General features: G+C 47.4%; 1 protein-coding gene across 4 annotated transcripts in view; it reads right to left on the reverse strand.

Annotated features, from left to right (window-relative positions):
- Nucleotides 1-11,741, reverse strand: part of LOC132980189 (kinase suppressor of Ras 1-like) — a 26,444-nt gene extending 14,703 nt beyond the window's left edge. Inside the window, exon 1 of one of the 4 annotated variants that reach the window (XM_061046169.1) lies at nucleotides 11,526-11,741. Coding sequence is in view for 2 of the 4 variants with exons in the window: in XM_061046166.1 (XP_060902149.1) it covers nucleotides 2,123-2,155 (33 nt within the window). In the remaining 2 variants the exon portion in view is untranslated. Of the gene's footprint in view, nucleotides 1-2,122; nucleotides 2,286-6,872; nucleotides 7,098-11,525 lie in introns of those variants that run through there. The other 3 variants (XM_061046168.1, XM_061046167.1, XM_061046166.1) reach the window with 3 other exon arrangements.
- Between the last annotated feature and the right edge of the window lie 759 nt (nucleotides 11,742-12,500).

Genomic DNA, 12,500 nt, shown 5'->3' on the forward strand with positions numbered 1-12,500 from the left:
TTCACGACTTGTCACGACCATGTTCTACCCAAAGTAATCCTCCAGTGTGTGATGTGACTACGATTATTTTACTGCTCCTCATCGAGTCGGAGCCTCCTCGATCTGGAATCTTAAATATCCAACATGTCTGATATTTATGATTCCAGACCGGGCTGCCTCTGACTGAATACCTGCAGCAGCCAATGAGAGTGAGCAGACCGGGAAGCGACCACTTTAACAGATCTCAAACATGGCGGCGAACACAAACACACCTGACCCCTGAGCCCAGTGGAATACTGAAGAAGAGCAGTTTGTGTAACCATGGCAACAACACAAGTGTCTTTAAGACATCTCATGAAGCCGAACCACGCAGCCAGCTGACCACGACTATCGTCCTCCATGTTTGTTTTTCTCCTGAAGTCACGTTTGATCACATGAGATTCTGTGAGATGTGCGTGTGCCGTTCAGAGGATTACAAAGTTCAAATCTGTCCTCGTGTTTGTGGTCGCCATGTTTTTTAAAAATCGTCTGGTGTGTAACGATCCCGCAGTGCTGCACGTTTCCACACGTGTGTAAAGTAACAGTTTAAAGGACATCAGAGCTTCAGCGAGTTTCTGAAACTCTGACTTTAACATTCCCGACAAACACGTCGTCCCTCCGTGACCTCTCCAGAGGTCTCCAAGTCGAACCAGAAACCAAGACCGAGAATTATTTTTCACCAACTAACATCCAAACCAAGAAACGTCTCCAGATGGAACACATTTAGAAATGGGGGAGGGGGGGGGGATTTCACAGGAAATGTGAAACTGTATTTGTCTGATCTTCTGTTTAAAATGTAATCAGAGCTCAGCAGTGAAGTAAAATGTTCATGTTCTCCACAGCTGATTTGATTATGAGCCATGATGTCATAACCATCACTGGTAAACTGACCACGAGCTACCTGAAACGATGGTTTATGTTTCTGCTCGAACATCTCGTATAGAAACATGAAGAAAACGTCACGTTTTTACACGTCTGAGATAAACTGCTGTTTCGGGAGCGCAGATGGCCTGGTGGTTATTGAGTCTAAAGTCATCATCACAGCGGATGTGGGTTTGAATCCGAACTCTCCACGTAACCCCCCCCCCCTCTCATCCCAACACTTCCTGTCTCTCTTCTGCTGTCCAATCCAATAAAGGCAAAATAAATGTAATAAAAACAGCTGTTTGTGCTCGTCTATGATTGGGTTTCACTAATGTTGTGAAGTTCATCTGGTTCTGTTTGCATGGACCAAGAAGAAGAGTTGTTACTATGGTAACCTTTTTTAAAGTTTGTAATGTTTCAGATTCACTTCATAACAATGCAGCAGCAATAAAGCACTTTTCCCATTTGCCTACATTACCCACAATGCACCGGTACACACAACAGTTATGTCACAGGTTTGTTGTGCCACTAGAAGCTAATGTAGCTACGAGGAGCTAACCAGCTGCTCAGGTGAGCCCACTCTCCGTCTGAAGTGAGGGCGTCACATTTTTAGACATTTTCAGTCTGACTCAAGTGACATCACTTCCTGAGTCTTTTCTAAAGATTGTCCAACAGCAGTACCTAAGGCTGAAAGCGTTTTAAAGTGTGCACTGGTCAGGACGTACGGCTGCATGAACGAGTGATCTTCTCTGCACAGGAACGGCAAAAGAAAACTCCTCTTGAATGAAGGAAGGTAAGTGACGGCTGGAGAAGAAGCCTTCACTCTTTGACGCATACCGATACCCGGCGGTGCCTGGGCATGTCTCAGCGGCGTGCGTTCAGGTGACGAGAGGCAGAAAAGAGAGGAAAGAGAAACCAACAACAAAGGCAACAAACAACGTCATGGATGTAAATCACAGCTTCTAAAACATCTCCTCTGACACCGATGAGCGCTTTGTGACGCACTAATGACAAGACACAGAAACAAACGACTCCACGCCAACGCACACATGGGTTTAAATACAGGAGGCCAAACCAGCAGAGAAATGTGGACAAAAGACACGACAGGCAGCCCGAAGACAAACGTCACATGTCTGATCTGAGCTCCTGTCAAACAAGGAAATGAAGGAAGCACCTTTCTGTGACAGGTTAGACACAATGAAGGCTTGTAAAGACACTCAGCAGAGGCGTGTTTCTCTACCTCACCATGTGTTGGACTCAATCTGCTGCACATCGGACTCCCATAATCCACGTTCTGGAACAGAATAGAATCCTGAGACACTCACTGACAGAGAGCCAGCAAATCTTCACAGCGCCTCTTACACACTCCCTGTTTTTCTCCTCCCTCCTTACATTTCCCTCCTCCTCTCCTCCCTCCCTCCCTCCCTCCTCCCTCTCTCTCAGATAGTGAGTCAGTTGGTCTTCCTGACGTGCCAAAGTTGTGCATCAGTGACCGCTGGAGCCCAAAAACACGACGGCACCCTCTCAACAGATTCTTTTTTTACAGAGCAGCATGTTTTAGCTTCTTCAGCCTCTAACACAACAAGTGTCCATGAATGTTTCCTGCCCTCTCTGCTCAGGACTTTTTATTGCTGTGATAAAGAGCGAGGCAGTCTGTGTAGTTTCCCTCCCGTCATGTCTCAGAGCTAATGTTTCACGTCCTTGTGTCTAATCAGCTCTGCACCCCGCCCTGCCGCGCAGCAAATCCTCCACTTCCTCTGCACGCCTGCATACCTTTTTTCTCTCTTGACTTTACCCTTCTCCTTCAGAGTGCAAAGACGGAAGACGGTAGAGAGAGTTCAAGGAAGGGGGAGGAAGAGGAACTGGTGACGTCGTACGCGATGTTAGAAACTCTGAGTTCACCTGTTTCCTGTGACTTGATTTCTAATAACTGGGGCAGCCTGCAGGCTCCACTCTGATCACCTCAGTAAGAAACAAGTACGTGTTTGGAACACTTCAGTTTGCACCTCCTCACCGCTAAGACGACCTCCAATCGCGCCTTAAATACCAGCCTTTACTCTTCACAGATGGTTGGGAAGATTTGACTCCAGAGTTTGGGGTCAGTCTTAAATCTTTGACGTTTGTGTTTCACTGTGTTCTAAAGATCGCCTGAAGAATGAAGAGTCGAGATGTTGAAGAAAATAAACTTATGCTGTTTTTCAAACCTGGACATTTCAGGCTGCGTGTGTTGATGCACATTCCTCACACCCACTTTACCTGAAAGGGGGGGGGGGGGGGTTAGGGGTCTGTGTGCAGTCTGGACAGGAGTGACGTCGTTCATCTTACGCCCGCTGCCACCTTGGTGCACGCATAGAGAAACTTATTTTCTGCTCGACGATATGATTTGTTTCTACTTGTTTGTGATATTTTGATTTTTAAACATCCAATTAAAAGAATCGTTGACATAAAGACATCAGCAACAGAGCGGGAAGGAGAGAGCAGTAAAAGGCTGAGGTGGGATTCGAACCCACAGCCACTGTGATAAGGAGGCTATTTAGTCTCTGTACATGGGATGTAGAACATAACCACTAGGCCATGCCCCCCATGTATTTATGTGCAGGTCTGTGGATTCAAACATTTCTCTCCTGAAGTTCATCAGAAGAAGGCGGAGTCTCGTTGAATGCCATTAGCTCTTCATCTGTGCCTCTTCATGCATTCGACTGAACATTGAGGTCAGCTAAATACTGTGGCAACACGTCTGATCTCAGATCTGCCCCTGGGGGCATGATCCAGCCCTCCCGCTGTAACACGGGGCAGGAACACACATGCAGACTGAAAGCAGAGACGAGTGCACACTCGTGAATTTAAAATATTCACTCAGCAGACGGGCGCCGTCTTTGCTCCTGGAGCTCGATTCCACAGAAATAAGGTTCTGCAACTATTAAAAGATATCCTCTTAAAGCCGCAGATCAAGATCAATATATAGGCTTCAATTCACCACTTCGCCGTCTGTGTCGCCAATTTCCCATGCCTCCAAAATGAACGTACGCCTGGGTCACAGTTTGCTTACCGGTGCGCACATTTTACCGTCAGGTTTGTTTTTATAGATCACAAACTGGGATAAGGCGTATGCCAGTTTCAGACCTTTGTGCGTACGCAACGGTTATAAATGAGACCCCAGGACTTTCCCAAAGACGTCAGAGTTCTAGTGAAGTAAACCCTCGACCTCTGCATCGGACCAACTCGAACCCTTTACCATTTCAAATAATTGTTCAGAGGAAGTCGCATCGATTAGGCTTTACGTTGTGGCCACGTTGCATATCTGTACCTCTTCCAGGCCAAGGAAGTGAACCGTGCCTGAGCCCGACACAGAGCACTTACACTGGTGAAAGGAACTGGACTTTGGGGGTCAGACGGGCTCCGTAAAGATCACCTACTGTGAGTGTATCTAAATGTGATCATCAGTCTGCCAAACACACCTTTCCCTGCTGCTCATGCAACATGAGGAGGAGGCGTCTGTCGATGAATCAGCTTTGAGAAAAGTTAAGACAAACAGATTTATGACCCCAGTCTCACTTGAGTCCATGTCATGAGACTGAAGCTGACACCTCGAGGTCAGAGTTGGCGGGGGGGCCTGCATGTTCAGACTCCCAGACTTTAATGTCACCTGCAGGGCCGATCAGGGAGGGGAAAGTTAATCTTTAACCCCTCTGATTTAACCTATTTTCTTCTGCTCTGCCCCTGCAGGTGGGAAAAGTTTAAATTAAAAAAAGCATAAAAACTAAAAATGTTTGTGTGGAACAAGCAGCAACCTCCAGTGTGCAGTTCCTCGAGTGTCCACTAGAGGCTGGCTGCAGAACCACAGGAAGTCACATACACACCAATTCTAAAAAGCCTGTTTTTACAGCAGAGATTAACATGTTTACAGCCTGGTTCAAAAAAACAAATAGGTCTGATTAGCTCATGTCTCGATTGACACACACTGTACGGGGGGTGAATGTTTTGATGACTCATCAGTTTTGATTTGATGAAGGATAAGAGTTATTCACAATAAGGTGTGTAGCTGACCTGATTGACAGGTGGGCGCGGTGTAACGGTTTGTCAGGAGGTTTAAAACCCGCCTCAGCTCCAGCTCTCAGTCTGTCGTTAGGTTGACTGAAAGTTAGACTGAGACAGCATTTCCAGCATGGAGACCGCCATCGATGGGACTCCAGCGCCCCCTGCAGGAACAGATGGGGGACGTCACTCGGGCGTCGTACAATTATATTTACAGTCTGTGGTGTAGATGAAAGTTTTTGTCCTGCTGGTGAAGCTGGAGTTAAACATTCTTTCAGGGGGGTTAATCTCCTGACATGTTTCAGAGGTGAAATGTGTTGAACGTGTATCCAAGTGTTTAAAGTCCATCATGTTTATAAAGGCCGACAAACACAGAAGCTCACAGCGGCGGGTGTCACCTGTTGGAAACGTTTCAGTGACCAAACATTCCTGCACACTGACTCAGACTGTTCACTGAATGACCACTGTTGCTGGACAGAACCAGGACGTACGCTAACAGCTCCAACCAGGACGCACGGCAACAGCTCCAACCAGGACGCACACACAGCACTCCTTTTCAACAACACAACACTAGTACAGTTTGAGACAGGCTGTTTATAGTCGTGGATCTTGCAAACGAGCCTCACAGTCATTAAAAGTGTAAATAAAGATCCTTGTCACGTCTTGAGGCGTGTTGGGGAAACATTTGGGTGTGAGGTTGTGTATCAATCTTCTCTCTCTTGACTCCTGGGTCACTAAGTCAAGGGGCTGTTGTTGGTTCTGGCTTTAGCAGATTGTATGAGATCCTCACATGTGCTGTGAGGAAGAATTCCTCTGTCATCGATAAGCAACAAAACGGCCTCAAAGGCAAACTGGTGTGAGATCATCATGGAGGGTTTACCTCCTGAACACTCGGCGTGTTCGCTTCACTCTCGGGATGATTCATACAAACATGGACCCCAGACCTCCGCGTCTCAAACTCTGCTGTGGCTTCAACACGTGCAGACTGTGATGGTTGTGTTTTCATATCTGTACGTCTAACCCATGATGGAGGTGCAGCGCTCATGAGTCTGCAGATTTAACCAGTTCAGTGAGAGCTCGAGAGACTTCAAGGACGAGCCAATCAGGACGGTTTGTCTAGGTGCCCAGATCCGATCCAACAGGTCTGTCACCACTCAGATTAGACAGGAAAGCGAGACAGACAGGAGAGACAGGAAACGGCGAGAGGAGAGAGCGGGGAACGACATGCACCAAAGGGCCGAGGCCAGACGAGAACCAACGGCCGCCGTGACGAGAACCACAGCCTCCGCACATGGGGCAGGCGACATAACCGCCTGGTCATCAGCGCTCCCTGATCGCACCGTCCTTTACTCACAACAGTTTTACTTCACATGTGAGCGAGAGCTGAAGTTGAGTTTAAAGCTTCAGATTTTTTAGATTGATTCCCGACATTGAAGTAACAGATGGTGAAAAGTATCGAGGGACTGACATTATTCACGACCTTAACCATCTCTCCGAGTTAACCCTGCTCACATGCCGACGTTACAATCTTCACCAGATAAATATTGGATTCAGCCAATGAAATCTCAGAGTTCAAACATCGGACTCTGCCTGGTAACTCAGTAATGGTCTTTACGTCGACCGGTTCAAACTCCAATCATCAGACTTCAAGTTCACTTCAGACTTCTTTAACACCACGATCAAAACATCCAATGAGGCACGGTTACAATCTGACAGCAAGTCACCTAAAGCAAAACAGTCCCTCTGAACCAGTGGAGCAACAACACAACATGAAGCTAACATGTGTTCACAAACAGCATTACACCCTCCTCGTCTTTAAAGGGGGCACAGACTGTATTTAATCAAAGACTACAGTCAGGACACTCTCTCCGTCTCTTTCACTCGACACTTCAATCACCTTCTGCGTCTGCAGAATAATGAAGCAGCAATCAAACCACACAGACCGGCTGTCCTACCTCAGCGTCCTACATGTGATCCTGTGAGTTCTTTAAAGTCCAGGATCCCCTCGGACCATCAGCCGGAGCGTCTCTGAGACTCTGAGTCCGCTTGTCACCTCCTCCTCACTGTGTCAGAACAAACTGAGTCACCCTGAAGCCCCGCCCCCTCTGTTTGTCTTTACTATTGTTTACGGTACACTTTCAAGTCTGCCCAGCTCTCTGTGTGTGTGTGTGTGTGTGTGTGTGTGTGTGTGTTTGTTGGTATGTGTGGGGCAGGTTTGGGTGTGTATAAATAGCCCCGTGGGGAGGGACAGAGGCTTGGAGAGCAGCTGACTCAACACATTCTAGTTTGGGTGAGTGCTCATCACACAGAGCTGCGGGCTGCTATCCAAAACACACACACAGTCCAACACACACAGTGCAGTACAAACACACACACACACAGACACTCACACTGCAGGACAGTCCAACACACACACACACTGCATTTGTTTAGACCAGAGAAGGTAGGCGGTTTTAAGGCGCCCCCACATGGCCGTTTTGGACGCCCCTCGGTTTGCCAGATATGAGAGCAGTTATCAGGTCAAACCAACAGGTGTTGCAGCGATGGAAGCGGACAAGAGAAGTGGTTCAGATAGAAGTGATTGTACCCGACCTAAAAAGCCGTCTGTCGTCTGACACTCTTATGCTCTCTTATTCTCTCTTATTACTGACGGTCCCGTCAGCTCAGTGAAACTGGGGGGGATTTCATGCAGATGAGCCAGAGCAAAAGACAAAGGTCAGAAAGTGGAGGAAAAAAACGACACACAGCAAAATGATGAGCAGATGAGAGCCGGCAGTTTAGAAACCACACGGGGTTTTCCTCGCCACCAGCCACACTTTGCATACATTCAGGTTTTTTTAACACCCTAACCGACTCACAATGAACGGGTTCTTCTGCTGAAAACATCCCACCTGTAGGAGTGGGTTAGGGCTAGGGTAGAGTCTGAACTCATGATCACATTATACTGAGAGAAGCTTACCCGACAGCTCACAGAACATCTGGAGCTGCAGATGTTTCTGGATTAAAAAGGAGAGAGAGAGAGCAGAGTGAGGGCCCAACACGACGACACAAAGTGTGTGTGTGTGTTGGGGGAGGGGGGTGGAATCTAAATTTCATACATTCACCACAGAAACTGAAAGTCGAGGTGAATGTGAGAGAACAGAGAGGACACCAACGACACGTTTAACTCTTCATGAAGTTTGAGCCTCGTGTTGTTTAGATTCAGAGAGTTTCTGTAGGCTCACTTCTGAATGTTCATATCTCAGTGATTTCATCTCAAAGATATTAATAAGAGACTTTATGACTGTGCAGCATTAAAGGTGACATATCCTCCTCCTCTTCAACCACTTTAAATAAGTCTCAGAGCTCCTCAAAAACATGTCTGTAAAGTTTCTTGTTCTAAATCCACTCTGATCTTGTATTTGATCATGTCTAAAAACCCCTCTATTTCAGCCCTGATCAGAACAGGCTGTTTCTGTGTCTGTACCTTTAAATGTAAATGAGCTGTGTCTGACCACGCCCCCTCTCTGGAAGGGCTTGGGTGGTCTCTGGCTTTCTCGCTCCATGTCCTATTGTTTACGGTGAGAAGGCAGACTCAGAGGGCAGAACAAACACCTAGCTGTGGGAGTGTCACCCACCTGGGGGAGGGGTTACTGCCCTTTGTGATGTCATGAAGGGAAAATCTCAAAACGGCCTGTTTGAGCACACATTTTCTGAAAAGTGGAGCAGGCAAAAGACGGAGAGGATGGACTTTTCTCATCATTGGGGGGTTTTGAAGACCGACTAGGAACACATATTAGAGTTAGAGGAACATGGTGATGATTTTAAGAAATACTGAAATGATTGATGTTCTGAATAAAAACTGATTTCAGACCTAACATCGACTGTTCCTCTTTGGGATTGTTATATGTGTGAATATCTCCTCAGTCTCAGGTCCAGCTGACTCATAGTTCTAAATGACATCATGTCGTACTGTGTCTTACTGCAGCGCGTCCTATCAGGTCATTTAACACCGCATGTCCTATTGTGTACTTACTGACACTACAAACAGCCTTCTGTAGTCACACTGAAATATTGAACGATGTATAGAAAAGCTCCAGCTGTGCACTGATTGATCTGTTATAATATTCTATAATGAAATTAGTCTTTGTGTTCCTTCAGACCAACATGGAGGTGATAAGATGGCGTGCGTGTGGTCACAGTGACAGGTCAACGTAGGGACAAGAGAAAACGAGAAGTGTCTGACCCACAGTTTCATCATCAACTGGAGCAACATGTCTCCTGCTCCAGCTCAATGAAGCAACATGTCTCCTCCTCCAGCTCACAGGAGCAACATGTCTCCTCCTCCAGCTCACAGGAGCAACACGTCTCCTCCTCCTGCTCACAGGAGCAACATGTCTCCTCCTCCTGCTCACAGGAGCAACATGTCTCCTCCTCCTGCTCACAGGAGCAACATGTCTCCTCCTCCAGCTCAATGAAGCAACATGTCTCCGGCTCAAAGGAGCAACATGTCTCCTCCTCCTGCTCACAGGAGCAACATGTCTCCTCCTCCTGCTCACAGGAGCAACACGTCTCCTGCTCACAGGAGCAACACGTCTCCTGCTCACAGGAGCAACATGTCTCCTCCTCCAGCTCAATGAAGCAACATGTCTCCGGCTCAAAGGAGCAACATGTCTCCTCCTCCTGCTCACAGGAGCAACATGTCTCCTCCTCCTGCTCACAGGAGCAACACGTCTCCTGCTCACAGGAGCAACATGTCTCCTCCTCCAGCTCAATGAAGCAACATGTCTCCGGCTCAAAGGAGCAACATGTCTCCTCCTCCTGCTCACAGGAGCAACACGTCTCCTGCTCACAGGAGCAACATGTCTCCTGCTCACAGGAGCAACATGTCTCCTCCTCCTGGTCACAGGAGCAACATGTCTCCTCCTCCTGCTCACAGGAGCAACACGTCTCCTGCTCACAGGAGCAACATGTCTCCTGCAGCTCACAGGAGCAACATGTCTCCTCCTCCAGCTCACAGGAGCAACACGTCTCCTCCTCCTGCTCACAGGAGCAACATGTCTCCTCCTCCAGCTCACAGGAGCAACACGTCTCCTGCTCACAGGAGCAACATGTCTCCTCCTCCTGCTCACAGGAGCAACATGTCTCCAGCTCACAGGAGCAACATGTCTCCTCCTCCAGCTCACAGGAGCAACACGTCTCCTCCTCCTGCTCACAGGAGCAACATGTCTCCTCCTCCAGCTCACAGGAGCAACACGTCTCCTGCTCACAGGAGCAACATGTCTCCTCCTCCTGCTCACAGGAGCAACATGTCTCCTCCTCCAGCTCACAGGAGCAACACGTCTCCAGCTCACAGGAGCAACACGTCTCCTCCTCCTGCTCACAGGAGCAACATGTCTCCTCCTCCTGCTCACAGGAGCAACACGTCTCCTGCTCACAGGAGCAACACGTCTCCTCCTCCAGCTCACAGGAGCAACATGTCTCCTCCTCCCACCGTCCTTCACGTCAGCTCTCAGTTTCTCGCCAAACAGGAAATGCTCAGAAAGCGTGGGAGGGAGCCGCAGCTGAAAATAGCCCGCTGTCACAGACTTGTTAACACAGTGACGAAGAGACGCTCATGAAGTTTAGGACACTGAAGAGCAGCATCACTTAAAATCAGACTCAGTATCAGTCTGCTCCATTCGTCTGTGAGGGTCCCTCTGCAGAAGGAGACTGCTCTCACCTTCACCTTCACTGCTTAGCAACAACAACAAACATCACAACAAGTGTACGGTACTTTCTTAAAGCAGGTCGTCACTTATTTATCATCTGTGGTCGTATGAGTCTGAACAGAGAACTCAGTGTTTATCAGATGACGTCGTGCGGTTTGATCTTTTTCAGAGGTCAAAGTTCAGAGTTTTCATTTTATACAAACTGATCATCAGACTCTGAAGCTTCAGCTGCCTCAGATCATTGACATGATTTTTGATCATCCTCATGTGTCTCAAAGATCCAATCAGTAAGATGTGTAGTGAGTGAAATGATAAAGTGACCTTACTATATGATCAGACATTAAGGAAACATGTTGAAGTGCTGGCTTCTCTGACAACAATGCAGCATCCAGTATGTCCTCCTTCTAACTTTAGATTCTGGTCCTGAATGCTCTGGATCTGTTTGGACCAGAGAAGGTAGGCGGTTTTAAGACACCCCCACAAGGCCGTTTTGGACACCCCTCGGTTTTCCAGATATGAGAGCAGTTATCAGGTCAACAGGTGTTGCAGCGATGGAAGCGGGCAAGAGAACTGGTTCAGATAGAAGTGTTTGTACCCGACCTAAAAAGCCTCTGCATGTTTCTAATAAGCTCCACGAGCAGAAACGTGCTCAAACTAGGATCAATATTGGAGATGATTTTGAAAAATGGAGAGAGGTTAGAATACAGGAAGGTTTACAGACCGATGCAGAGCTGGATAAACACTGAAGCTACAGTGAGAGAGGTATAATCCTGATCATTTTTGATTTTATAGGTTCATTTTGTACCTGAGTGTTTTATAAATAAAGGTAAGAACGGTTCGACAGGTCTCTGGATAATATGGTGACAGAATTCACCGTTACACCTGTTCCAAACAGAGATCAGTGCAGCGGACCCGTACCTGGAAATGTCGGATCTCCTGCCGGCTCAGGTCGGTGTCTGCGGGTCATCAGGTCCTCAGAAGTCCACCGGGGTCCTCCTGGTCAGACTAGCTGGTTCAGGTCTGATGTGGACCGGTACGTCTCCTGGTCCAGGTGCTCCTCATCGGAGTAGCGTGAGTCCAAAACTGAAGAAACAGAGAGAGAGAGAGAGAGAGAGAGAGAGAGAGAGAGAGAGAGAGAGAGAGAGAGAGAGAGAGAGAGACTTCCTCGACGAGTTTCCGTGTTTGAGGTTTCATGAGGACGCAGCGAGTCTTCAACAAGCTGCCAGAAAAAAACAAACGAAGAAGGGATGAAAGTAAGCTGACAGGTGTGAAAGTCAGTCTGTGATGGACGAGAACACAGCGCCCCCTGCTGGCAGAGACGCGTCAGTGCAGACTCTGAAGAAGTTTCTTTTTGACTCAAACAATAATAATAATAAAAATAATGACATCAGCAGAGTTTTTAGGATGAAGTCACTCTACATGAAATCAGTTTATTAATCAGGAGGAAACTCGGTCATTATATATCATCAGAAATATAGAAATACATTTACAATATAAAATGAAATAGAGATAATATAATAAGCAATAAGTACCGAGTGAGAGTGAGAACAATAACAAGCTTTGTGCTAAGATATAAATAAACTGCTGAGTTCAACTGTGTAGATATTTCTGGCTCAATCTGAAGCTGTTGATAGTTTGCAGACAGACTCAGCGTCTCTCAGACGGAGGAGTTAAAGAGTCTGACCTGAACATCGACCTGCAGGAGTCAAACAGCAGGTGGCGCCCTAAGACTTATTCAAACGTCACAGACACACACACACACACACACACACACACACACACACACACACACACACTGAGCTCACTCACACACACACACACACACACACACACACACACACACACACACACACACACACACATACTTTCCTCTGAGTGATTATTAAAGTATGA

This window comes from Labrus mixtus, chromosome 9 (genome assembly GCF_963584025.1).
Source record: "Labrus mixtus chromosome 9, fLabMix1.1, whole genome shotgun sequence".
Classification (NCBI taxonomy): domain Eukaryota; kingdom Metazoa; phylum Chordata; class Actinopteri; order Labriformes; family Labridae; genus Labrus; species Labrus mixtus.